Source organism: Geospiza fortis, unplaced genomic scaffold (genome assembly GCF_000277835.1).
Source record: "Geospiza fortis unplaced genomic scaffold, GeoFor_1.0 scaffold59, whole genome shotgun sequence".
Classification (NCBI taxonomy): domain Eukaryota; kingdom Metazoa; phylum Chordata; class Aves; order Passeriformes; family Thraupidae; genus Geospiza; species Geospiza fortis.
This window is the reverse complement of record NW_005054381.1, coordinates 2,581,784-2,606,542: the sequence shown is the minus strand read 5'-3', so window position 1 is coordinate 2,606,542 and position 24,759 is coordinate 2,581,784. Positions and strand designations below refer to the sequence as shown.

The window sequence follows — 24,759 nt, the reverse complement described above, 5'->3', positions numbered from 1 at the left end:
TGGGGGGATCTAATAAATCCTTGCTCACATCTCTGCTGGTCATCTTCATTTAATTTTGCATCTGTCTTTTGTTGTTTGCCTTGACGGAAATCAAGGCTGAGGTTTGTCTTACAGCTTTTCCCTCCATATTCTGCAGTTTTGTAAAGTGCTGTCAAGGGGCTTGAAGCAGGTGCTGGATTCCTGCAGCCACTTGGAGCCGGCAGATGGATTCAGGAGTTCCAGGGGAATGCCAGAACCTCTCTGCCAGGTTGAATTATAGCTACTACAGACTGAGCTAGAGAAGAGATGGGTTTTTGAAGAGCTGCTGAGTGTGAAGTTTCACAGTTCATGGTGATGGTGCCTTCTGCACACTGAGTCTGAGCCCAAACTGACACAGGGTTGGCTAGATATTGGTAATATATTCAAGTATATTAACTGGTAGCTGATCCAACAGCAAATTCCACACGAGTTTATCAACTCTCATAATATGTGCTGATGGTTTTTAATGCATTTAAGAATGAAGTTGACTTTGGAGTTTTGCAGTTGTGGCACACTTTGCCTCCAGAGCTGATGTGGATTTGTCAGGGAAAGTGAGCTCTGATGGTGTTTGTGGCCTGCAAGGTGCCATTAATCACAGGGACACCAGTTCTTAGTGTGGATTATCTCCTCCAGCTGGGAGATCAGCTGAGAGGACAGATCCATCTACACTCATTCCCAGGGAATGGAATGACTTTATTAACCTTCACATTTCTAAACTCCAGCCATGAGTAATAGCAATAATAATGTCCTGATTCCTTGTTTGATGGGTTTGGAAGCAATCAAATGAGCATATTTGTTGATGCAATTTTGAGATGAATGCTCATGTTTTCTACAACAAGCAGTGTAATGATGCTGACAGGCTGTTTGCAATGTAAAGAGAGAGGGGTTGATAGGAACACACTGAGAGTCTCCAGGAACCAAACCCTGCCCCAGAGTGTTCAGTTTGTGTCCCTCTGTGTCCCTGGGCCCCTTTGGCACTGGTCCCTGAAAAGTCACCCTGGGTTGGCCAGTGTGAATCCCAGCCCTTCCAGCCTTTCCTGGGAGCCCTTGGAGCCTGGGGCTGCTGTGGAAGCCCAAACCTTGCAGGCCCTGGGGGAAGGAACTCTTGAGGGAGCTGGGTTTGGTTGGAGTGGGCCAGTGGGCAATGGGGTATTTAAGGCCTAAGGTTTAGAGACCAAGGGTCATATGCAACTTTGTGCTACAGCTAGGAACTTTTTAAAGGAGGAAGGAATAATCAGTGATGTGTTAACCAAATGGAATAAAAATTGAGTATGTAACTTTCAGTTAAAACTGATGTAGACATCCAAAAGCTTCAGCTTTTAATGGGTGAAGGATTCCTTTATGAAAAATGTTCCCTTATCTGCAGCAGCTGCTCTGGGCCAGATTCTGACCCTGTGCTAGTCTGGCTCAGAATTCAATGTGAGTCTCCATTTTAAAATGAGCTTTAAGAAATTAAATTTAACTTCTTGGGGACTAGTTCTGTCATTAACAGCAGGGTTTGCCATAGGGACACTTCACCCTTCTCCTTTCCTGGGTTCAAGCATTTTTCTCTGAACCCTGGCTAATGGAAAGGATTACAATTGCTAAACAGAATTACAAGAGATCTTGAGGCATTTTCTGAGTGAGGCTTGTCAGTGATAAAAGGGAAAAAAGAGCCCCAAAATAACTTTAATGTAACCTTTGTCTGGATGTGCAGTCTGCAGTCTCTGACATGTGGTGTGGCAGTGACTTCCTTGGTAAAGGCATTTGAGAGCTCTCAGTGTTTATTTGCAGCCTTTTCCTGACCACATCCTTTGCTGGAGATGGTCAGGACTGACCCTGCAGCAGCCCAGCCCTCCTGCTCGCCATTTCTCACCAACTTTGTGCTCCCTTTCTCAGGTGGTTTTCTTTTTGCTGTGCATTTTTAAAGTTTCCTGCTCGTCTAATGACAGATTTGAGCAGACTTCCTGAAATTCTACAAATCAAAGCAGTAGAGCCTCTCTGCCCTGGAGCCAGGCTGGAGAGCTGGGGGTGCTCACCTGGAGAGGAGAAGGCTCCAGGGAGAGCTCAGAGCCCTTGCAGGGCCTGAAGGGGCTCCAGGAGAGCTGGGGAGGGACTGGGGACAAGGGATGGAGGGACAGGACACAGGGAATGGCTCCCACTGCCAGAGGGTGGGGCTGGATGGGATATTGGGAATTAGGAATTGTTCCCTGGCAGGGTGGGCAGGCCCTGGCACAGGGTGCCCAGAGCAGCTGGGGCTGCCCCTGGATCCCTGGCAGTGCCCAAGGCCAGGCTGGAAGGGCTGGGAGCACCTGGGACAGTGGGAGGTATCCCTGCCATGGCAGGGGGGGCAGTGGGTGGGGGTTAAGGTCCTGTCCAACCCAAACCATTCCAGGTTTCTGTGGTTTTTTGACCACTTGAAAAATTGCCATTGAAATGAAATGTTGTTTTAGTCTTGAACTCATGGAAAAGAAAGAAATGGAGTGGAGAAGTCTTTACAGAGCTACTCGAAAAAGAATCTGCAGGAGTGGCAGGAGTATGGAAGGATGTGTGCTGCCTGCTCTGTGTGAGAGAGCAGAAGAGACTGAATGGAAAATCTTACTGGTTGGAATTTGGGCATTTGGGACACTTGTTAAACTCTGTTAACTGGACTTCAGTTGGGATTTTTGTAGCACAGAAGAAAGAAATAAAATGTGGCTCAGTTTTCAAGTATAAGCAGTCCCTTTTGGGTGGACACAGACACATTGTTAGTTTTGACTCCTTTGGTGCTTTTGAAAATCAATCTTCTTCCTGCCTTGTCCAAGGAAGTCTCCCAAATCAAACAAGCTCTGGCAGAGTCCCTCAGCAGTGTGTGAGTTGGAGCTGTGCTTCAGCAGCACCTTGTAAAAGCTGCCCTACAGCAGAGCAGTGCTGCTGGAGCTGAGAGCAGCACTCTGAACCCTCCTGCAGCCCTGCAGATACAGTGGAAAGTTGTGACCTGGGAGGTTTCTTGTCCTTGAGGACTTGGGCTGATATTGAGTCTACAAGAAAATGATGTTGGTGGGATCACTTTTGCCTCTGTGTTTCATGGCAGATGCTCAGGGCCCTTTCAGGCTGATGCACTTGGATGGCAGCATAAGCTCCTGTCACTGCTTGTCAGCAGGAGTTTGGGATTTAAATGCTGTAAATGTCCAGAAATCTCAGCCCTGACTTTTCAGACAAAGGGAAATGGAAAATTCCCTCCATGAGGATGGAGCTGCAGGTCTGTTTTCCTTTGCTTAGGTGGGAGCTGTTGCCTCGGGATAACACCAGGGACCTTCTGTATCCTACAGCATAGGGAGGGAGGTGGGGATTCCACCTCCTTATTTAAAATTCACAGGGGTTTCTACTTCAGGAGAGAAAAGTCCCGATTCTGAATTTGGGGTTTTTTTGTTTGTTTTTTGGTATCAGTCAGAACTTCTCAGGGACTTTCCCCATTTTGAAGGGAACCTACAAGGAGGATGGGGTGCCAGGACACAGGGGATGGCTTCCCAGTGCCAGAGGGCAGGGATGGATGGGATATTGGGAATCAGGAATTGTTCCCTGGCAGGGTGGGCAGGCCCTGGCACAGGGTGCCCAGAGCAGCTGGGGCTGCCCCCGGATCCCTGGCAGTGCCCAAGGCCAGGCTGGACAGGGCTGGGAGCACCTGGGACAGTGGGAGGTGTCCCTGCCATGGCAGGGGTGGAACAGGGTGAGCTTTAGGGTCCCTCCTAATCCATTCCATGATTCTGTGACTTTAGGGCCACTTTCTGAGAGCACCTGCCCCAATTTCCCCTTCTGGCCCAGGCAGCTGATGTTTCAGTCATGGCCAGGTGCTGCCTTGCCCCGTTCCCTCTCACTCCTTGTGCTGCTGTCAGCTCTTTGTGCTTCACTGGGCATTGCTGGGGTGAGTGTGTAGCCTGTGATTATGTAGACTCTGGCAGGTGTTTTTAATAAGGTTTTCTGTCTGTTGGGCCGTTTGCTGGTTCACAGCTCGCTCACTCTGAGCTCTCAGGTGTCTGTGCTGCAGGAGCTCCAGGCTGTCTCTGCTGGTGACTGACAGCAGCGAGGGCCGGGGTGCTGTGGGATTGACGGGGTGTTCATCCCTGGGCTCAGCAAATTGCAGCTCTGCCTCTGCCTGTCACAGCTGAATTGTGACAGCCACAGCTGTGTCCCTGCAGGAGGACAGTCCCCAGAGTGCACCCTCTGCTCCTGTGCTTGTCTTCAGGGGTGTCTGTGGAATGGGCCCCCTATCCCCGTTTCCCCATGTGTTTCAGCCTTCCAGGAAGGTTGTTTTGTAAGGAAAGGAGTGCCATGCCTGTGGGCAGCCTGGTGTCCCCCAGATCCCCACATGGTTCCTGTCAGTGGTGCCCCTGCCAGAGGAGGCTGAGCAAGGAGAGGAGCTGCCAGCATTGCTGCCTGTCCTGCTGCCCCTGGGACTTTGCTTCCAGAGCTCTGCTCTGTGAACTTTAACTCTGGTTCATGTAATTCATGAACTTTAATAGTTCATTCCCCAGCTCCTGGGGAAGTGTTGCTAATCCTTCTTGCTGCCAGGCAGCTTTTTCTGACAGCCTGGCCAGCGTTCCCTCAGTGCTGTTCTGTTAGTGCTGGCTCCAGCCCTGGTATGTTCCTGTTTGCTTAATGCTTGTGCTTTTCTTTTGGGAAAAGATCCTGGAGCTTGTAGATGGATGAGGCTGTAAATCGTGGCAAGGCCAGAGCTTCCCTTTGTGTGACCACTGGGAGGTTAAGCAGGAAAGAAGTTGAGTCATAACTGGGTGCAAATTTTTTTCTGAGAGTAAAAGCTTTTGGGGGAACTTTTTTCCCCTGCCATGGCACATCAGTAAATAGAGCCACGAGGCTAAAAGGGCTAAATTCATTTAATTTAGAGAATCATAGAATGGTTTGGGTTTGAAGGGACCTTAAAGCCCATCTTGTTCCCTGGGCAGGGACACCTTCCACTGTCCCAGGCTGCTCCAAGCCTCAATGTCCAACCTGGCCTTGGGCACTGCCAGGGATCCGGGGGCAGCCCCAGCTGCTCTGGGCACCCTGTGCCAGGGCCTGCCCACCCTCACAGGAAAGAATTACTCCTTAATATCAAACTCTAATTTCCCCTCTGTCAGATTGAACCTGTTATTCCTTGTCCTGTCCCTCCAGTTCCTGGTGCAGGGTCTCTCTCTGGCTTCCCTGTGTCCCCTCCAGACCCTGGCAGGTGCTGGGAGGTCTCCACACAACCTCCTCTTCCCCAGGCTGCACAGCCCCAGCTCCCTCAGCCTTTGTGTGGAGTTTCAGGGTCTTTTTTATTTTTCTCCCCCCTGCATGACCAGTTTGAAGAGTGTTTGATGGATAAAGTGGGAAACACAGGGAGCTGTCAGGCACCCTGGCATCCTGGAGAATCACAGAATCACTGTGTTGGAAGAGACCTTCAAGATCATCAAGTCCAACCCATGCCCTAAACACCGGAACTCACCCCTGGCACCCAGTGCCACATCCAGGCTTTGTTAAACACACCCAGGGATGGGGACTGCACCACCTCCCTGGGCAGCCATTCCAGAACTTTATCACCCTTTCTGTGAGAAACTTTTTCCTAAAATCCAACCTGTATTTCCCTTGGTGCAGCTCGAGGCTGTGTGCTCTGGTTGTGTCAGTGCTGCTGGAGGCAGAGCCCAGCCCCAGCTGAGCACAGGCACCTTTCAGGAGCTGCAGAGAGTGATGAGGGCAGCCCTGAGTCTCCTTTTCTCCAGGCTGAGCACCCCCAGCTCCCTCAGGGTTTCCTCGCAGGGTTTGTGTTCCCAGCCCCTCTCCAGCCCCGTTGTCCCCTCTGGATGGGCTCAGTGTCCCAAGGTCCTTCCCAAACTGAGAGGCCAGAGCTGGAGAGGGCACTTCAGAGAGGAGGACAAGTGGCAGTGGCACATCCTGTGGTCACCTTTGAGTTTGGAAGGCAGATTTGGAGGAAGCCCTTTGAAACACTGGCCCTGGGATTTGTCTTGGGGCAGGGAATGCTGAGGCCCTCACTTTTGTCAGGGGCTCTTGGTCCATGGAATTTGTGTTTTCCTTGCCTTGGGACTGTGCTGCCTCTGCCTGTTGTGCTGCCTGTGTGAGAGGGAAAGGGAAGGGATTCCTTTTCCCTTCAGCTGGAGAGCAGGGGATCATAGCTGAGGTTCAGCTGCCTTTATTCACAACCAAACCCCTCCAGCCTGCAGTGGAGCTGTGCTGAGCCTTCCAAGGAATCAGAGTGTATCCAGAGGTTTTCCTCATCTCTGGCCCAGTCCTTTGTGAGCTGCACCTCCAGTTTTTGGCAGTGAAGTATTTCAAGGGCCTGAAAAGCAGGCTCTTGTCACTGCTTGCTTGATTTGTTATGGAAAGACAGTGATTTGCCTTGGATTTACTGCAGGGCTTTGTACTAAATCACCACAACTGGAGAAGTTTCCTCTGTGCAAAGTTAACTTTTTTCCCCTCCTCTCCAACCCTCAATAACAGATCTGAAAGGTTTATTAAGTAAATAAGTGGAAATCCCTGTGCAGTGAATTCCATTTCCCACCAGGAGTACGTGCAGCCAATCCCCTGCCAAAGTGAGCAGGTCAGGTATTGCAGGGCAGGGAAAAACAAAGCATGGTTTTGTTTACAGGCTCTCACATCAGGGTGTGGGCAGGGAGAATTGTGATCCTCTCTGTGAGGGGAAAGTGATATTGAACTGTATTTCTGCCTTGCCAGGAAGGAATTGGATGTTGTTCTGTTGAGGTGTTTTCTCAGGTGCTGCAGTGGCAGGGAGGTAGAAATGCAAATGTTTTCCATGCGGAAGGACTTTGTGTTTGGAGGCTTTCTTGGATGGGATCTCTCATTTGTAATTAATTCAATGGCTGCATTTTTAATATTAGGATGTGCTCCATAGTGGAGGTTTAGTTCCTCTGGGAGGATTGACCTGGCCTGAGATGGTAAAGCACAGGCCAGGAGGTGTCCGTGTTTAAATCCTGCTCAGGACTTCAAGGGGCTCCCAAATCACAGCATCAGGGAGTGATTTGGGTGGGAAGGGACCCTAAAGCTCCTTGAGTTCCACTCCCCTTCCTTCCTCTAGCCCAGGTCTCAGTCTGTGCTAAGGTAGGGCCTTGCCTGTGGCCTGGGCTAAGTGATGGCTTGTGGCAGGACAAGCTCTTTATTTAACACTTGGAAGATGAAGTTTTTTATCTATTATCTCCTTCCTTCCTTATGCATGAAGCTTTCCCAGCAATATTAATATTTTACTGTTGAAGAGTCTTGCTGATAAATTAAGCTCAAGGCTCAAGAAATTAGCTTTAAAACCCACTAAATGGCAATTAATTATTAGATGTAGGCTTCCAGGGGAGTTTTGATGTGTTACAGAAACCAATGGAGTCCTGCCTAAAGGCTCAGGAAGCTGAATGGAAGGAAGTAGAAGGTGGATACAGCTTTCTCCCTCAGAAAGGACCATGTCGTGGTACTGGTTGTTGAAAAATACATTTCTGAACAACGTCCCCGAGGCTGTGGGCAGTTATATCCAAAATGAGTAGGGAAGGTAATAATCTCTGTCCCTGAATGTTTTACTCTCCTATTTCCTTCTGAAGTGTTTATTAGGAGCTCTGTTTTGTCCTTGAACTTCTCTGTGTGTGGGTTTTAATATTCAAATGTGTTTTTCTTTGGAGGCACCTTTTATTTTCTGAGCTGTTGCTCAGGTACAGAAGCAGTCTGTTCATGTGCAGGAGCAGCCAGCCTCCTCTCCCTGTTTATGAAGAGCAGTTTGGCGAGTCAGGAGCACTGGTTTCCTTAGTGATGCTGACAGTTGGTGAGGAGACTCAAACTGAAAGCATTTCCATTAACTTTTCCATGGCTTTGGCACAAAAGAGGCTTGGATGTGAAATAGCCTCAGTATTGTCAAGACAAAATGTCCTCTGCTGGTTTTTGTTGTTTATCCATAACTCCTTCAATAAAAGCCATAAAGGACTGACAGATTACAAGTTGCATGAAATATCCAAGTAATTATTTCTGCTTTGATGCTTCTTTGTGCAGACATGAGACAATAAATACCCATAAAGTCTCAGCAGTGACACTCACACAGCAGGGGAGTCACCACTTGTTACGTGCCAGGGTTTGCTTCTCCTGCCTATGACTTTATCCCAGTATCTGGAGCTCCTGCCCAGGGCTTAGCTGTGTGTGGAAGCAGCTGGAAGCCAGACTTCCATGGCTGCTGCTGGAGGGGCTGTGGGCAGGGGAGCAGCCTTTCCCTGCAGGCCTTTGCAGTGGCTGAGTTTTGGTGGTGCAGGTGGCTGCTGCTCCAGGGCTGCTGTGCTGTGTGAAGTGCTGGGAGTGCTCCCTGAGCTCTCCCGAGCAGTGGCACTGCAGGCACACACTGGTTTGGTTATTGTGGAGTTGTTGTGTGCTCATGAAACATTGGGGCTTAAAACCTGGGGTCACTCTTGGATGAGATTTCACAGCCTGGTTGTTAAAATATCCTTGGGAATTTTATTGCTGTGTCAGTGGGACAAATCTGGTGTGCTGGGGGTGTTCCTTTTCCAGTTTACCATCCTAAGTTACTGCTGGGAAGAGGGATGAGGGGCAGGATTAGAGGGAAGCAGGAGTTGCCGTGTGCCACTCAGCTCAGTTCATTCCAGCAGGTGTGTGGCTGTGCCCCAGTGTCTGAGGTGAGGCCTGGCTCTAACTGGCTGTAATTCCCTGTAATTCTTCCAACAGAGAGAGCAGGAGCTGCAGGAGGGAGCTGGTGGAGCTGAGAGGAGAGAGATGATCACCCCAGCCCTGAGGAAGGCACTCACTAAACAAGGTGAGGCTCTGCCAGAGCAGCTGGGCACAGCTCAGAGCCTGGAGCTGCCTTTGGGCAGAGCAGTGGGAGAGGGGCTCTGGGGGGAGCAGGGGCTGCCCTGGGCCCTCGTGGCAGGCCTGACCCACAGACAGGACAGGACACACGGCATGGCTGGGGCTGGAAGGGCCTCTGGAGATCACCCAGTCCAACAGCACCAAGGCAGGGTGCCCCAGAACTGGTGGCACAGGAAGTGTCCCAGGGGCTTTGGGGGGTGGCCATAGAGGCACACTCCAGCCTGCCCTGGGCAGCTGTTCCAGAGCTCTGCCACTCTGTGGGAAGAGGTTCTTCCTCATGTGGAGATGGAATTGGTTGTGGTTTAGTTCATGGCTGCTGCTCCTCATCCTGTCACTGGCACCACTGAACAGAGCCTGGCACAATCCTCTGATACCCCTGGGGATATTTTATGGATTGATGGGGTTCCTCTCAGCCTTCTTTTCTCCAGACTAACCAGGCCCAGCTCCCACAGTCTCTCCTGACCAGGGAGATGCTCCAGACCCCACATCATCCATCCTTGTGGCCTCCACTGGACCCTCACCAGTAGCTCCTGGTCTTTCTTGAGCTGTGGAGCCCAGAACTGGGCACAGCACTGCAGAGGTGCCTCACCTGGGCTGAGCAGAGGGGCAGGATCACTCCCTGCCTTGCTGGGAATGCTCTTCCTCATGCCCCCAGGACACTCTGCTGGCTCCTGGGCAGCTCCTCCTGCAGTGCCTGGAGCTCCCAGGGTTTGATGAACCTACTGGGGCAGCTTGAGAGATGTGCCCATGGTCCCACACTCTGCAGCTCCCACAGTGTAGGTTTGTCAGGGAATATTTAAAGATCAGCTTTGCATCTGTTTTGCAACTTAGTCCCTTGCTTTTACCTTCCTTTCAAACTCTGATTTGTTGCTGAAACACTGTTTCCAGAAAAGGAAGTGGTTTGAACTAATTTTAACCATCCACTAGATGTTGAAAAAGATCAGCAGCTCTCCAATGAGAGCAGTTGGAGTGAATTTCATGTCTTTTTTTAAAACAAAGGACCAGCATGAGGAGAGCCAGACTGAGCCCTGCAGTTCAGGAGCCTCAGCTGGGAGTGGCAGAGGCAGGAGGAGACTGATGGGAGCTTTCTTTTGCTGCTCACATGGAGACTAAAGGGAGTTCAGTCTGGCTTCTTTTCTCCCTTGGGGTGGAGTGTGCTTGCCTTGCTGCTAAATCAGTGTTATCATGGCACTGTTAAGGTTGCAAAAGGTCTTTAAGAGCATCAAGTTCAACCACCAACTCCTCTGTTCAGCACTAAATCATGACCTCAAGAGCCACATCCTCACATTTATTCAGCACTTGTAGGGATGGGGCTGGCCTGGCTGCTCTCCTGGAGCTCCTGAGAATGTCCCTGTGTCACTGAGGGCTGGGCTCTGGCATGTCCTGGGCCAGTCCAGCTGTGCAGCCCAGCCCTGCTGCTCTCAGGGCTGAGCCTTGCAGTGCCTGCAGTGCTCTGCCCAGCTTTGGTCACTGGGTTGGCATCAGCCTTGGCACAGCAAAGAGCCCTTCTTTAACTGTGTGCTGTGAGGAATGACCCGAGGGCTCAGGGAGGAGTGGCAGGGACTTTGCCTTCTCCTCATGGCCCCAGGGAGCTGCTGCTGGCTGGGGCCAGTGCAGGCCTTGGACCAGTTCATCTTTTCAGTCTCACTCCTGAAGCCTGTGGTGTGGTGGCAGTTATTTTGGTTTTGTTTGTCATGTATTTGACTGCATTTTATTTATATTTGACTTTGTTTTGTGTTTAAGGTGGCAGCCTTTTGTTTTTATTTATTCATTTATTCAGTTACTACTAAAGAAAGCAGGGGAATGGGGCAGTGCTCTGTGCTGGCCCTGTGCTTTGTGTGGTGGTTGGAGCACTTCCCCTTGGCTCAGTCTCACTTTCCCTGCTCGTTTGGGTTTGGGCGCTTTTGTACAAAGTGGCCATTTGGAAAATAAAGCAGCGCTGGAGAGAAGGTCACCTTACTACCATAATTCTTTTGACTCAAAGAAGGCTCCCCAGAGAGCTCTGATTTCCTTGTGACACTCCAGGGATAGGAATTCATTATCCAGACAAGTGGGTCCACATTTTCCCTTCCTGCTCATGGTAGTGCCAGTATTGGAGCCACTGGTAGGATCTGCTTACATAAATCTGCACTTTCAAAGACTCTGAACTGTTGGGTCCTCACAGCCCAGCTGCCTCTCCCAGCTCTCCCTCCTCTGCTGCTCACCAAATTCTTCAGTGGTCACTCAGCTGTGAAAAAGAGAAGCTGCGTTGGGTTTTTTAATGTCATATAGCATTTTTTCCTGTAAATAACACACCAGGAAGGCTTTTGTGGCTACAAAAATAAAACAATTCCCTTCTTCCCTCAGCATCATTCCCCCTAAAATAATAAGTGCAGTGTAGTCAGAAGATTATCTCATTTATTTTGCACCAACTGGTTTCTTTGGGTGTAGGCTCAGTGTCTTTTCAAGAGTATCCCTGAGGGCACAATTAGCCCAAGAGAAAGAAAATGAGTATTAGTGGGTCAGGGAGAGCTATTCTTTGATACTGCAGTTGCATAACAGAGGTTTTCCTTGGAGCAGATCTCCTCAGACCATGGTAGTGCTCACTGTGGATTCACCATAAAAGCAATTTACCTTCCTCGAGGTAAAGGGAGCAGTGCTTAGGCAAAGGTTTTTATTTTAGCCCTGGCATTGAATATTGGCTAAATTTAGCCTCTCCATTGGGTTGCAGAGCCCTTGGAGCTGCCTGCTTGCAGGATAACTTGATAACAGCAAGATACCTTGATACTCAGCAAGAGCTGCTTTTGAAAGTCCCAGCCAGAGGCAACACAATTCCAGTTCCCTTTCCATCAGTGCCCAGCTCTGCCTGAAACAGCAGCACAGCTCTGAGGCTTTGGTGAGGGCCAGTGCCCTGGGGGAGAGGCTGGCAGTGGTTGTTGGTTGGGTTTGCTGTGCTCCTGGTAGTGCTTCAGCCGTTCTGTGTGTCCGGGGAGCCAGAAAGAAATGAAATAAACTGAAAGTGGAAACAAGCTTTCCATGTTCACATTTCATGTGGTGCTTGGTGAGTACAGCCCAGTGTCACATTTCCTTTTTGGGGTTGCTTGTAACTTTTTGACACAATTGCTTTTGGGCTGAAAGTTGCTTTTGCTTGGCCTGGGTGCCAGGAGGATTTGGTACAGGGTGAAGGACTCGTGAGCCTTTGCAGTGTTCCTGATTTCTTATTTAAATCCTTGGTGAGCTTTAGAGGGAGTCTTGAGCTGCTGTTTCAATAGGAAAGATGAAAGTAGAAAAACACAATGGGGTTTTCTTTTCCTGTAAAACAAACAAAAAACCAAAACACCCTTCTGTGTGTCAGGGGAGGCTCAGGCTGGATCTCGGAGAAAGGTTCTTCCCCCAGAGGGTGCCAGAGCTCCAGGAGCTGCCAAGTATGCCCAGGGTGGGATTGTTGGGGTGTCTGTGCAGGGCCAGGGCTGGACTGGATGATCCCTGTGGTCCCTTCCAGTCAGGCTGTTCATGACTCAGGGGCTGACCATGACTTTGTGCTCTGCTGGGGTTGGTGCCATCATTAGTCACAGCTGCTCCTGGATCTGCCAAATGTTTTATTGACGCTCATGGTCTGAGTGAAGCCAACCACGTCCTGCTGGATGCTGGCAGCTGGGAGAGGGATTGTTCACTGCCTGCCTGAGCTATTTGGAGCTCAGACATGATGTGTCTCAGTGCCAGCCACCTCCATCAGCCCTGTCATGTCACAGGGGTTGTTCAGCAGCCCCAGGTTGGTTCTGACGCACTTCCCTCAACAGGGCAGGAGTGGAACAGGAGCAGCGAGCCCAAAGCCCTGAGAGCTGAGTGTTGGCTGAGGAGGCTCCAGTGGGGAATGGCTCCCCACTGCCAGAGGGCAGGGATGGATGGGATGTTGGGAATTAGGCATTGTTCCCTGGCAGGGTGGGCAGGCCCTGGCACAGGGTGCCCAGAGCAGCTGGGGCTGCCCCTGGATCCCTGGCAGTGCCCAAGGCCAGGCTGGATGGGGCTTGGGGCACCCTGGGACAGTGGAATTGTCCCTGCCCATGGCAGGGGTTGCACTGGATGGGGTCTAGGTCCCTTCAGGTCAGACCATTCCAAGATTCCAGGATTTCAGAAACTGCTCACACTGTGTTTCTGCCATGCTCTTTGCTTTGCTCTCTCCTGCTGTAACAGGACCAAACAAATCCCTGCTCTCCCTCCCTGGCAGCACACTGGGGACGGGTTAACGATGCCAAAGGCTGACCCTGCTGACATTGGATGAATTATTCTGTCCCACAAGGACAGTTTTGCTGCAGTCCAGTTGGTTCTGTCTTTACTGGTTAAGGAAAGATACAATTTAGCCCCAGGGTGCCCAGGACACCTCTATTTTACTTGTCTCCAAAGACAAGTGGTGCATTAAGAGACAGCTCTTATCTGAAATAGTCTGGGCTTCAGCAGCCACTTAAACTGTCGTGCTCTGACTTTGTGCTGCAGCTAAAGCTGTGCTTTGGCCTGTGGCTTTTAGTGGGGAAGGGAAGGCAAAGAGGCTGACTTCAGAAAAATACTGAAGGCTGGGCTTTTCAAGTGCTCACCAACCTGGAGCTGAGGTTTTTAAAAGCTTTGGTGGCTTTTTGTGGCGCTTCTCGGGCTAGGGTTCCCAGTTTCTGCAGCTCTGGTGCCCAGCTCAGCCTGGCTCTCTGTGCTGAGCCTTTGGAATGGTCAGTGTGTGGAAATGGCATCTCAAGCCATGGCACAGAGCTGGTGCTGCTGGCTGGGTGCTTTGCAGGCTCTGTGCTGCAGGGTTTGGGGTCTGGCAGGCTTTGGGGGAAGCTGTTTAACTCCAGGTGGCACTAGCAGCCCACAGCTGGCTCCGGGATTGGTGACACTGGTGCAGTCCCCAGAATGTGCCACAGAAATCAAATACTGGCTGTGGGCAGATTAAAAATTACTTTGCTAGCTAAGAAATTACTTGTGGTGAGCAGAATAAATACAGTGACCAGACCCAGGCACAGAGATCAATTCTTTAGGAAATGTTAGTAAATAAAGGGCAGACACAGGTGAAAGGAAGGAGTCCAGGCAGCAGAAGATGCTTAAGCCCCCCTGTGTGAGAGCTGCCAGGAGCTGGGGGAGAGCCACCTGCAATTCTGATGTGCTGGCACAGCTGTAGCACCTGAGCAGGAGCAGAGGAGATGGATAAATCACATTTAGGGGGCTGATTCTTCTCTCATGTGTTACCAGAGCTGGTAGAATAACCCCATGTATAACAAAGAGGAAAATAAAAATAAACACAGATTTTGAAGTGCATCCTTTTTTTGGTTTGTTTTAGATTTTGGCAGGGCTTTGGAGAGTATTGGGCTTTGAAATTAAGTCTAAGCTGGAACAAAGTACAGGATATGTTCAGGCAAGGATAAAATTTGCTGTGCTTTCTTTGTAAGGTGACACTCGCCCCACACAAGGGGACAGTTCAGACAAATGGAAATGTGGAGAAGGGAATGTGCCCTGAATGACTGAAAAGTGTCTCAGGAAAACAGAACAGAAAAGAGATGCAGCTCCTAGCAGGCAGCAGTTCTGTCTGTTACCTTCTGGGTGTGTTCTGGGTGCTTCAGGAGGGACTTGTGCAGGTGGAACCTCCCATTGCAGACTTCAGCCAAAGCTGACCCTGAGGTACAGCTCTCAAAAATGCCAAGTGCTTGCAGATTTCCTGTGTTTTTCTGTGAATAAAGAATTGCAGAGTCCCAGACTGATTTTGGTTGGACAGGACCTTAAAGCCCACCCAGTGCCACCCCTGCCATGGCAGGGACACCTCCCACTGTCCCAGGTGCTCCCAGCCCTGTCCAGCCTGGCCTTGGGCACCGCCAGGGATCCAGGGGCAGCCCCAGCTGCTCTGGGCACCCTGTGCCAGGGCCTGCCCACCCTGCCAGGGAACAATTCCTGATTCCCAATCTCCCATCCATCCCTGCCCTCTGGCTGTGGGAGCCATTCCCATGGGGATGGCTGAATCACCAGCTGGACTGGCTGATCTTTGAGGTCCCTCTCAACCCAAACCAGCCCGTGATCCCTTTTTGGGAATGCTCTGCCTTGGTGGTGCTTTTGGACACAAAGGGTTCAGATACAGAAGGTTGTGCTGCATTTTCTCTGGTGTTGGTGCAGGTGAGGGTTTCAGTGCTCTCTGAGGCTCTGCCAAAGGCATCATTGGGTTTATATTCCTGTGCTTCAGAGGGAAAGGTGCTCTTGGATTAAAAGAGACATCTGAGTTGGAGGGAAACATCAGGTTTTGAGAATCCTGGAGGTCTCTTATGATCAGCTGGGGAAGCTGGAATTTGTGGTAGCTCCTGGCACTCCCACCCCTGAGCTTTGCCAGTCTCATTTCCCTGGCTCTGGGCTGTCTGTGCAGCAGCTGAATCCCTTTCACTGCCCCCAGGAGGCTTTTACTGTGCCTTAAAAGTGTCCAAGGTGTTTGTGTTGTGTACAGTGCCAGGGATCTGAGGCAGCTGGGAGGCCAAACCTCCCATTCCTTTGTGCTAACAAGGGACAGTCCTGCAGTCCCTGCTTCTGTCCCACTCCTGCTTTCAGCTCATGGGAGCAATCCTTCCCAATTCACAAGCCTTTTGTATTTCTTAAGAGCCTTTTTTCAAACAAAGAGACAATCTAAAATAGGTCTTGGTGGACCTGGTAAGAATTTCCTCAAGGTTGAGCCGTTCTAGGAATGAACCTAGAGGTGTCTCTTGTCATGCTTGGGCAATCTGAAAAATTCCACTTCCCAGCGTCCCCTTCTTCCTAGATTTGTATAAAATGCTGATGTAATGTGAACAGGTGCCTCACCAGGGGCATTTCTTGTTGCTATTATTATTATTATTATTATTGTTACTGTTATTATTACTGTTATTATTAATGGTCAAGTATTCTTTGTCTGGGTGGTGACTCAAGCACAGCAGTTGTGTTTCAGTGTGGAAAATGGTCCTTACAGGTGGTGGGGATGGATCCTGCTGTCACTGACCTTCAGCTCTGGCCCTGTAAAACTGCAGTCCTTCAGAACTGCAGGAAATTGGGATTTTTTTCCCTGTAAAATTTCTGCTAGTGTGAGACTGCCCTGAGCTGCAGCTCTAGCAGATACTCCCTGCCTCAGAGCAGTGGTTTTATTGCAGAAGAGTGCTGGCTAGCTCCATGCAGAGGTGGCAGCTGGACTTTGCTGCTCTCAGGGCAGCCCTGGGACAGCCAGCAGAGGTTGGAGGCACAGTGGGGCCCTGGAGTGGCTTTCCCAGCTCCCAGAGCCTGCAATCCTGGAGAAGGATGGCTCAGTCTCTTCCTTGTGTTTTCTGGAGCTTTTTCAACCATGGATCTCCTTCTTTCTTTCTGTATTGAATCTTTTGCTTTGGGATTTGGGTCAAAGTGAACTTCTGGTGATGCAGAGATCTGAGCTGGGAGGTGTCAGCCAGGCAGGGCTTGTTCCCTGTGCTGGCACTGCTGGGGCACCTCCAGTGCTGGGGACAGCCCTGGGCTCCTCAGGACAGTGCAGACCCTGAGGGGCTGGAGCTTGTCCAGGGAAGGGGCTGGAGCCCCAGGAGAGGCTGAGGGAGCTGGGAAGGGGCTCAGCCTGGAGCAAAGGAGGCTCGGGGGGGGGGAGCATCTCCAGGGAAGGGGCTGGAGCCCCAGGAGCAGCTGAGGGAGCTGGGAAGGGGCTCAGCCTGGAGCAAAGGGGCCCTTGTGGCTCTGCTCCCAGGGAACAGGGGACAACGAGAAATGGCCTCAAGCTGTGCCAGGGGAGATTTAGGCTGGATATTAGGGAAAATTTCCCCATGGAAAGGGGGCTCAGGCACTGCAGGGGCTGCCCAGGGAGGTTTGGAGTGCCCATCCCTGGAGGTGCCCAAGGAAGGGCTGGAGGTGGCACTCAGAGCTCTGGGCTGGGGACAAGGTGGGGATGGGGCACAGCTTGGACTGGGTGGCCTTGGAGGTTTTTTCTGACCTCAGGGATTCAGTGTCTGTGGGTTTTGTTCTGGACATTTTGCCACCTGGGGATGGCCTGCAGTCCCTGAAGGCCACTCAGCACAGCTCTCAGGGCTGTTCAGAGTGCAGGGGGTGTGACACAGCTCCTGATAGGGACACTTGTGCTGGTAGAAATTCAGCTGATCTGCTCTGCTCTCAGAAATAACAGAATTGCTCAGTTATGGACATAATTCATTCATGTCCAGGAGCTTGGGAAGACTGGATATGTGTCTGGCACTGGTAAGCTGGCAAAGCACATCCAGAGCCCCTGGATACTGGAACATGCCCTAGGAATACAGACAGCAGTGTCCTGGCTCAGTGCTGAGAGCTCAGCTGGCTCTCTCCCTGACTGCTTTGAGTTTCAGAGAAAAGACTTTTAAACTCTTATGTCCAGGATGGAGTGGAAATGCTGCAGTGTGGTTCCAAAGAGCTGAGCACAGTCCTGCCCAGCCTCTGGAGCAATCAGGAGCTGTGACTTTGGCCATCTCTCCAGTTCCACATCCCTCTGTGCTCTATTAAACTCCAGTTGGCCTGTCAGGGTGAGCAATCACCACATGTTCCTCAGCCTGGTGTTACTGCCTGATAACACTCATTTCACCCTAAAGGTTGTTTAAAAGCTTAATTCACCTCTATAAAAGTGACACTTAATTTCAGTGAAGTTTGGCAAGCTTCTAGATCATCTAAAATTTATCATCTAGAGCAGGATCAACTCATAGCCAGCCTTCAGATGGAGATGTTCTTGTCCTTTAGTTGGGAGCTGAGCTGAGTACTGTGAGCCTGCTCATAATTGAAGGGATCCTTTGCATATTAGACTGTGGAAATAATAAATAGATGGGTTTGTTCAGCTGTAGTGGCTGAAGGTACACAGGGGTGGGGAACAGCAGGTCCCTCAAACACTGGATTGTTTGGAAGGTGCTGTATCCAACTGTGCACTTAGAGTTATTGGTCACGAGTCACAGCCCTTGGAGCAAGGGGGGATGTGATCACAGGGGCTCCTGGCACCCACAGCTCCAGACTTGGGGCCATCAGCAGGATTGGATTCAAGCACTGATGGCCTTGGCAGAGCCACAGGGACGTTGTGGCAAAGCTGATGGAAGAGTGGAGCTGGCCTGAGCCTTCCAGAAGGCTCAGCAGGAGCTGCAGTGTGGGAACAGGGCTGGAGATCCTCAGGCTGGCTTTGATCACAGTTTTTCACATGTTTAATTTGAAGTTTTGCAGTAAGGATGTGCTGTCCCCATGTGTCAGATTTGCACCCTCACTGTAGAGAGGACACTGAGGGGCTGGAGCGTGTCCAGGGCAGGGAATGGAGCTGGGAAGGGGCTGGAGCCCCAGGAGAGGCTGAGGGAGCTGGGAAGGGGCTCAGCCTGGAGCAAAGGAGGCTCAGGGGGCCCTTGTGGCTCTGCACAGCTCCTGCCAGGAGGGGACAGCCGGGGGGGTCAGGCTGTGCTCCAGGGAACAGGGACAGGGGGAGAGGGAACGGCCTCAGGCTGGGCCAGGGCAGGCTCAGGGGGGATTCTGAGGAAATTTCTCACTGAAAGGGTTGTCCAGCCCTGGCACAGCTGCCCAGGGCAGGGTGGAGTCTCCACCCCTGGAGGGGTTTAACAGCCCTGTGCATGTGGCACCTGGGGACATGGGGCAGTGGGGGGAACAGTTGGCTCGATGGTCTCAGGGGGGTTTCCCAGCCAGAGCAGTTCTGTGATTCTGGGACACTCCCTGTTTCTTCCTTAACCTTTTTTCCTTTCTTTTGGCCCAGACTGCTCTGCTGCCTCCCTCCCAGCAGTGCAGCCAGTGCTGGGGAAAGGCTCTGCAGTCTTGTAGAGTCTCTGCTCACTGGCACCAGGGGTGGGACAAGTGTCCAGCCTTGGTCTCTGGTATTTTCTGTCATTCCCAAGTGTCAGAAGCCTGGCATGGCCAGCACCTAGTTCTGGGTGACCACACTTTCTCCCAGTTCCCCACAGGGTGTGGGACCCCAGTTCTGTGGCTTTAGGGTTCTGCACATCTCTGCTGCTCCCTCCTGTCACCACAGCTGGGACTCCTGGCAGTGACAGAGATGAGTAACCCTCCTCTCATCCCCAAAGCTGGCTGGTGTTTGTAAGACTGTTTGATGTTGAATATGTACAATTTTCTTGGCCTTTAAAGGAAGCTGTGGGTGCTCCGCATGGTGGAAGTTGATTTAAGGAACCTAAGAGAAAATGCTGGAGCTTGGCACCTTGTTCAGCTGCTTCCTCTCTTCCCTCAAACAGCTCAGTAGCAGATCTGGGTGGGCATGTCCTATTTCCAATGTAATTTTTCTGCAAAACCCATTTGAAAGCAGCCATATTGCTGTTACTGACAAGTGATCTGTGAGAGAATAATCTTGTTTGACTGGTGGTGCTGGATTTGGAGAAATGGGACAAATAAGGCTTGGACTGTGCTGGGTGACAGCAGCAGAGTGTGCCTTGGACAGCTGTGTCAGAGGGAGGAGTGCAGCACCTTTTCAGCTCTCATCCACAAATCCTATAAGGACACACATTTCAGCAGGGAGGTCTCAGCTGAGATTAGACCTTGCTGGACAAGCTGTTTGTGGAGAAAAGCTGCAGCAAGAGGCAGGACAGAGCAGGGCAGGGGGGTGCTGGGTCCCAGGCGCGTGCAGCTCTGTGTGTGTGGCTGTGCCCCTGCACCAGCATCCTCAGAGTGTGAGCCAGTCTGAGGTGCAGGTGTCCCCAGGGCTGCACGTGGCTTTGGGGACTGGCTGTCACAGAATCCCAGAGTGGTTTGGGCTGGAAGGGACCTTAAGGGGACAGGGCAGGGACACGTCCCACTGTCCCAGGTGCTCCCAGGCCCTGTCCAGCCTGGCCTTGGGCACTGCCAGGGATCCAGGGGCAGCCACAGCTGCTCTGGGCACCCTGTGCCAGGGCCTGCCCACCCTCACAGGGAACAATTCCTGATTCCCAATATCCCATCCAGCCCTGCCCTCTGGCAGTGGGAGCCATTCCCTGTGTCCTGTCCCTCCATCCCTTGTCCCCAGTCCCTCTCCAGCCTTCTTGCAGCAGAGGTCACTCTGCCTGTACGTTCCAGTGTGAGGAGATGGATCAAACACCACCAGTGGAGTGGGCAGAGGAGCCTGGGCAGGTCCTGCTGGGTTTGAGTGGCAGGAGCAGAGCATTGTTTGGTTCCCTGTTAGCCCTGTCTGTGTGCACACAGTTTGATTTTAATTTCTGTCTGCTGCAGCTGCCGTGGCATCTGCTGCTCCTGCAGCTCCTGGCTGGCTTGGTGTCCTTGCAGGTGTCAGGGACTTTGGGATGCAGTTGCTCTCACCTTGCTTTGGGGCCTTGCTGTGCCAGAGCAGCTCAGGGGCAGACAAGCAGGGCAGGGCACTCGTGCTGCTGCTGTGGAGGAGCTGGAGGCCAGTTTGCTGAGCTGAAGGCTTTTTCCCTGTTGAATTCATGCTGGTTGGCAGGAAGAAGGACTTGATGGCTAAAATGTGATATTTTTCCTTGCCTTGAAAGTGTTAATAAGAGCAGCAGGAAGGTGCAGTAGGCAGCTGGGAGGTGCTGAGTTTGGGGACAGCCAGGCCAGTGACATGTGAATGCCACTGTGAGGGACACAGCGAGGTGTCTCAAATCCCTCTTATTTTTATGCTGATTTCGAAGGGACTTTTAATCCTTCAGACATATTGGCCTCTAAGCACTTTTCTCAAAGAGGAATATAACCCCACTTGAGCAGTTTGGGTAATAATAGCACTTAGTGCTTAACGAACGTTGTGCAATTAATCCTCCATGACTCGTTAGAATAGAATTGTGTTGATCTTGGCTGGGGACTGAGGAGCTGATCTGAGCTCAGCTTTCCTTGGGGTGTGGAGGAGCAGCTCCCTCCCCGTGGAGCTGGTGAGGCTCAGGTGGGTTCAGGCTGAGCCCTGGTTGTGTTCCCCTCCTGTGCCCTCCCAGCTGCACTGGGAATCAGCTCCTGTCCTGCAGGCTGGGACAGGGATCCTGGCTGCTGGCTGGGAGGCTGTTCTGGGCTCATGGCCTGGGGCCAGGGAGATGCTCCTGGCACCCTGTCCTGCTCCTTGGGTCTGTGAGCTGTCCCTGGGTTAGCCAGGCTCTGCCATCCTGTCCATGCAGGAGTCCCCTGGGCACCCTGATTCAAACCATGTCCCACTAAAAGAAACCATTTGCAGTTGGCTGAGGTCCCTGGGGTGGCACTGCTATTGCTGGTGGTGTCACCTTGGGGCCAGTGGGGAAGAGCAGCATTGAGTCCACAGTGTCAATCACTCTGGGTACCACTTGGTATATTTTATGTGTCAATTCCTGCAGGCTAAACTCAGTTGTTTGATGATTTGTGCTTTGTTTTCAGGTTATAAACTCATTGGGAGCCATTCTGGGGTGAAGCTCTGCCGATGGACAAAGGTATGTTCTGTTTCCTTTTCTCATTTCATAAATAAAAACAAAGCTAGAGACTTCCTCAGGTATTCCAATTTCCTGATGAAATTACGTTTTAAAATGTGCTATAATTTGCACAAACACAAATTCCAGCTTTCAAGCTATAACCTTGCATTTCCAGCTATTAAAATTCCTCTGCAAAGAGTGAGAATAGAGTTGTGGGACAGAGCTGGGAACATCCTTTTCTGCTTTTTCCTGTTGTTCTGCTGTCTGCTGAAACATCTTCTGTCCACTGAAATCCACGTGAGGGAAGAGAGGGAAGGTTGTATCCCTGATGTGAGCTTGTGGAACAGGGATAGCACAGCCCCTGCCACACCTGAGCAGGCACCTGAGGCTGTTTGAACCCCCAGTGCTGGGGCTGGGTTGTGACAGGGCTCCCCTGGCTCTCAGCATTTATCAGATCAGATTTCCATGGGGAGGTGTTCGTGATTTCACTGTTGCTGATGATTTCCCTGCTCTGTGGGGTGTGTGTGGATGTGGCTGTGTACAGCACCCATAGGTATGAGTGCACCTGTGTGACACAGCCTCCTCCCAGCCCTGCACATGGCTCCTGCAGGAGCTGCAACTCAGTAGCTTTTCAAGCGCTTTCCAGACTTAAAAGTATTCCCATCAGAGCCCTGGAGAATAAACTGCATACCCTTCAGGGTGGGTGTGGTTTCAGCTGTCCTTGGCAGGTCCCTCTGGAGCTCACAAGTCTCTAGTGTTGTATATTTGGGGAGCAATATTGATCACAGAATCACTGAGGGTGGAAAAGCCCTCTGAGGCCACTGAGTCCAACCACTCCCCCAGCACTGCCCAGGCCACCACTGCCCCATGTCCCCAAGTGCCACCTCCACAGGGCTGTTAAACCCCTCCAGGGGTGGGGACTCCATCCTGCTCTGGGCAGCTGTGCCAGGGCTGGACAACAAATTCCAGGAAGGAATTTCCCCAAAATCCAACCTGAGGGCTCCCCAGGCCCAGCCTGAGGCCGTTCCCTCTCCTCCTGTCCCTGTTCCCTGGAGCACAGCCCGACCCCCCGGCTGTCCTCTCCTGTCAGGCCTCCTGAGCCTCCTTTGCTCCAGGCTGAGCCCCTTCCCAGCTCCCTCAGCCCCTCCTGGGGCTCCAGCCCCTTCACCCACCATGTTGCAACATCCTGCACCCTTCAGCATCCCTGGATGGGAACCTCTGGAATCAGCACCTCGTGAGGATGCCAGCACATCTGTAATTGCTGAGCTGTGGCAGTGATCAGTCCTGGCTGTCTGAGCTCTCCTTGGTTGCATGATTAACTTTTGTTTTTGACCCTTAGGATGCCATCCCAGGGTGGCTGCAGAGAGTTTTCATTGCAGTGCCTGGTGTCAGTGAGCTGTTCCATTAAGAGCCTTGTTCTCCTGAGCAGCATGGAGAGCCCACCCTGGGCTGTCAGGAGTGTGTGGGATGCACTGATCCCACTGCTGCTCTGCTGGTCACTCCTACACCCATTTCCCTCTTCTGTTGCTGTTAGTGGCAGACACGATCACAAAAAGTTTAAAGAAAAACTTCCATGTTGTGACTGAGAAGGCCAGAGAACCTATTTTTATGAAAGCCCCAGACTTTAATGCAGCACTGTAAAGCCATTTCACAAAATAAATAGCAGGTCTGTGTGCTTAGATGGGCCCACACTATTTTTAGCTTAAGCAGGAATTGAATGTAAAGTCTTCTAATAAATTGAGCTGAGATTGGTTCCAGGCAGTGGCTTTGCCTCAGGTTCACACCAGTGTGTGAAAGCCTTCAGGAGCCTTTGTGGGGATTTGTATCAGAGGAAAGCAGGAGCAGGACTGGCAGGATCAGTATTGAGTAGAGTTTCATAGAGGTATCTCAGATGGAAAAGATTGGGTTCTGTCAAATTCCAGAAAAAACAGAAACCCTGTATGTTTTAGGAAAAGTCTGTTTGCCTTAGGAAAAGCCAAATATAACTTGCTCTCCTGAATTTGTGAATCTCCTGAAGTCTCTCTCATTTGAAGAATGGGTAGAATCAACACCGTTTTCCATGTCATTTAATCTTCCACCTGTACAGCCAGTCAGGGATTAGCTGTAGATTTTTCTCTGCTGCTCCTTTCTGCTGGATCACCGGGACTCTCCAGGAAGACGAAGGCAGATTGAAAGCTGCTGTGTTATATTTCAGCTTTTCTCTTGAGAGGAGTAAAGTTTCTTTCTCATTTATTATTATTTAACTGAGCTAATGAAAGACAGCCCTTTCTGCAAGCAGCCTGCATGATAAATAGGAGTTGAATCCTGTTGGGAAAGCTGCTGTGGCTGTGCTGGGAAGGGAAGTGCAGCATCCTGCTGGAGCCACTGCTGGCTGTGAATAAGGGCTTATAAGGTCAGGGCATTTATTTAATTTAGTGCTGCAAGAAATACTCTGCCAGATAAATGAAAAGAATGGAGTGTTCAGTAGGACAGCCTTGAAATGGATCCTTGTTGCTCCTGAGTGAGCTTTTCCAGGAACACTCTGCAGCTCAAGAGGCTTCACCTGCTCTTCATGGACTGAGGCTGAAAAGCTGCAGGAGAACACATTGTTGTGCTGGGATCTGCCAGAGAAGGGACTGAGGAGCTTAAAGTTCTTTCTCCTCTAACACTCCAGTAGTTTGACCTCCTAAATGCAGTCTGGCTGCAGGGGTGTATGTAAAGAGTCACATTTTATAGGGAACTGGGAATTTCTTGGGGCAGGTGGCACTGGTGTCCCTCAGCTCTGCTGAGGGCATTGCTGGACTTGGAACTCCAGTCACAGGTGGCTGAAAGGGAGCAGACCCACAGCTGCCCTCAGTTTGGCTCCAGATGGGGAATTTTAACTCTCCTGATGTGTGTTTGTGTGTGTGTGTGTGCCCTCAGTTTGGTTCCAGATGAATTTTTAACTCTCCTGGGGGTGTGTGTGTTCCCCTGCCCTCAGTCTGGCCCCAGCTGGGTTTTTAACGCTCCCTGTGTGTTTCCCTGCCCTCAGTCTGGCCCCAGCTGGGTTTTTAACAGTCTCTGTGTGTTTCCCTCTCTCAGTCCATGCTGCGGGGCCGCGGGGGCTGCTACAAGCACACCTTCTATGGCATCGAGAGCCACCGCTGCATGGAGGCCACCCCCAGCCTGGCCTGTGCCAACAAGTGTGTCTTCTGCTGGAGGTGAGGCACCCCTGGGCTCTGGCCAGGGTGGGGGCTCTGTGGGACACAGCCAGCTGTGCTCTGGGGGGCGTGGGCTGGGTGTGCTGTGTGACCCCCCCCGAGGTGCTGAGCAATGGCAGCGTCTTTGGAAATTGGACCATTTTCCATATTTAAAGTACCTGTACCCCCACCAATTCCACTGCTCTAAACAAGTGAAAAGTGATCACTCAGTAACTGTTGCCTTCCCAACACAGCAGCTGATAAATCCCAGAAACACTGGGGTAAGAAGAGCCATCCAGGATCACCCAGTCCAAGCTGTGCCTGATCCCCACCTTGTCCCCAGCCCAGAGCTCTGAGTGCCACCTCCAGCCCTTCCTCGGGCACCTCCAGGGGTGGGGACTCCAAACCTCCCTGGGCGGCCCCTGGCAGTGCCTGAG

The 24,759-nt window shown here is 51.4% G+C and overlaps 1 protein-coding gene across 2 annotated transcripts in view; it reads left to right on the top strand.

Moving 5' to 3' along the window:
- The window catches only part of LOC102036314 (S-adenosyl-L-methionine-dependent tRNA 4-demethylwyosine synthase TYW1), a 96,314-nt gene that overhangs the window by 9,046 nt on the left and 62,509 nt on the right, over positions 1 to 24,759 (top strand). For both annotated transcript variants that reach the window (XM_031060372.1, XM_031060373.1), the window contains exons 9-11: positions 8,695 to 8,782; positions 21,133 to 21,185; positions 24,225 to 24,343. In XM_031060372.1, coding sequence (XP_030916232.1) covers positions 8,695 to 8,782; positions 21,133 to 21,185; positions 24,225 to 24,343 — 260 coding nt within the window. The remainder of the gene's footprint in view (positions 1 to 8,694; positions 8,783 to 21,132; positions 21,186 to 24,224; positions 24,344 to 24,759) is intronic.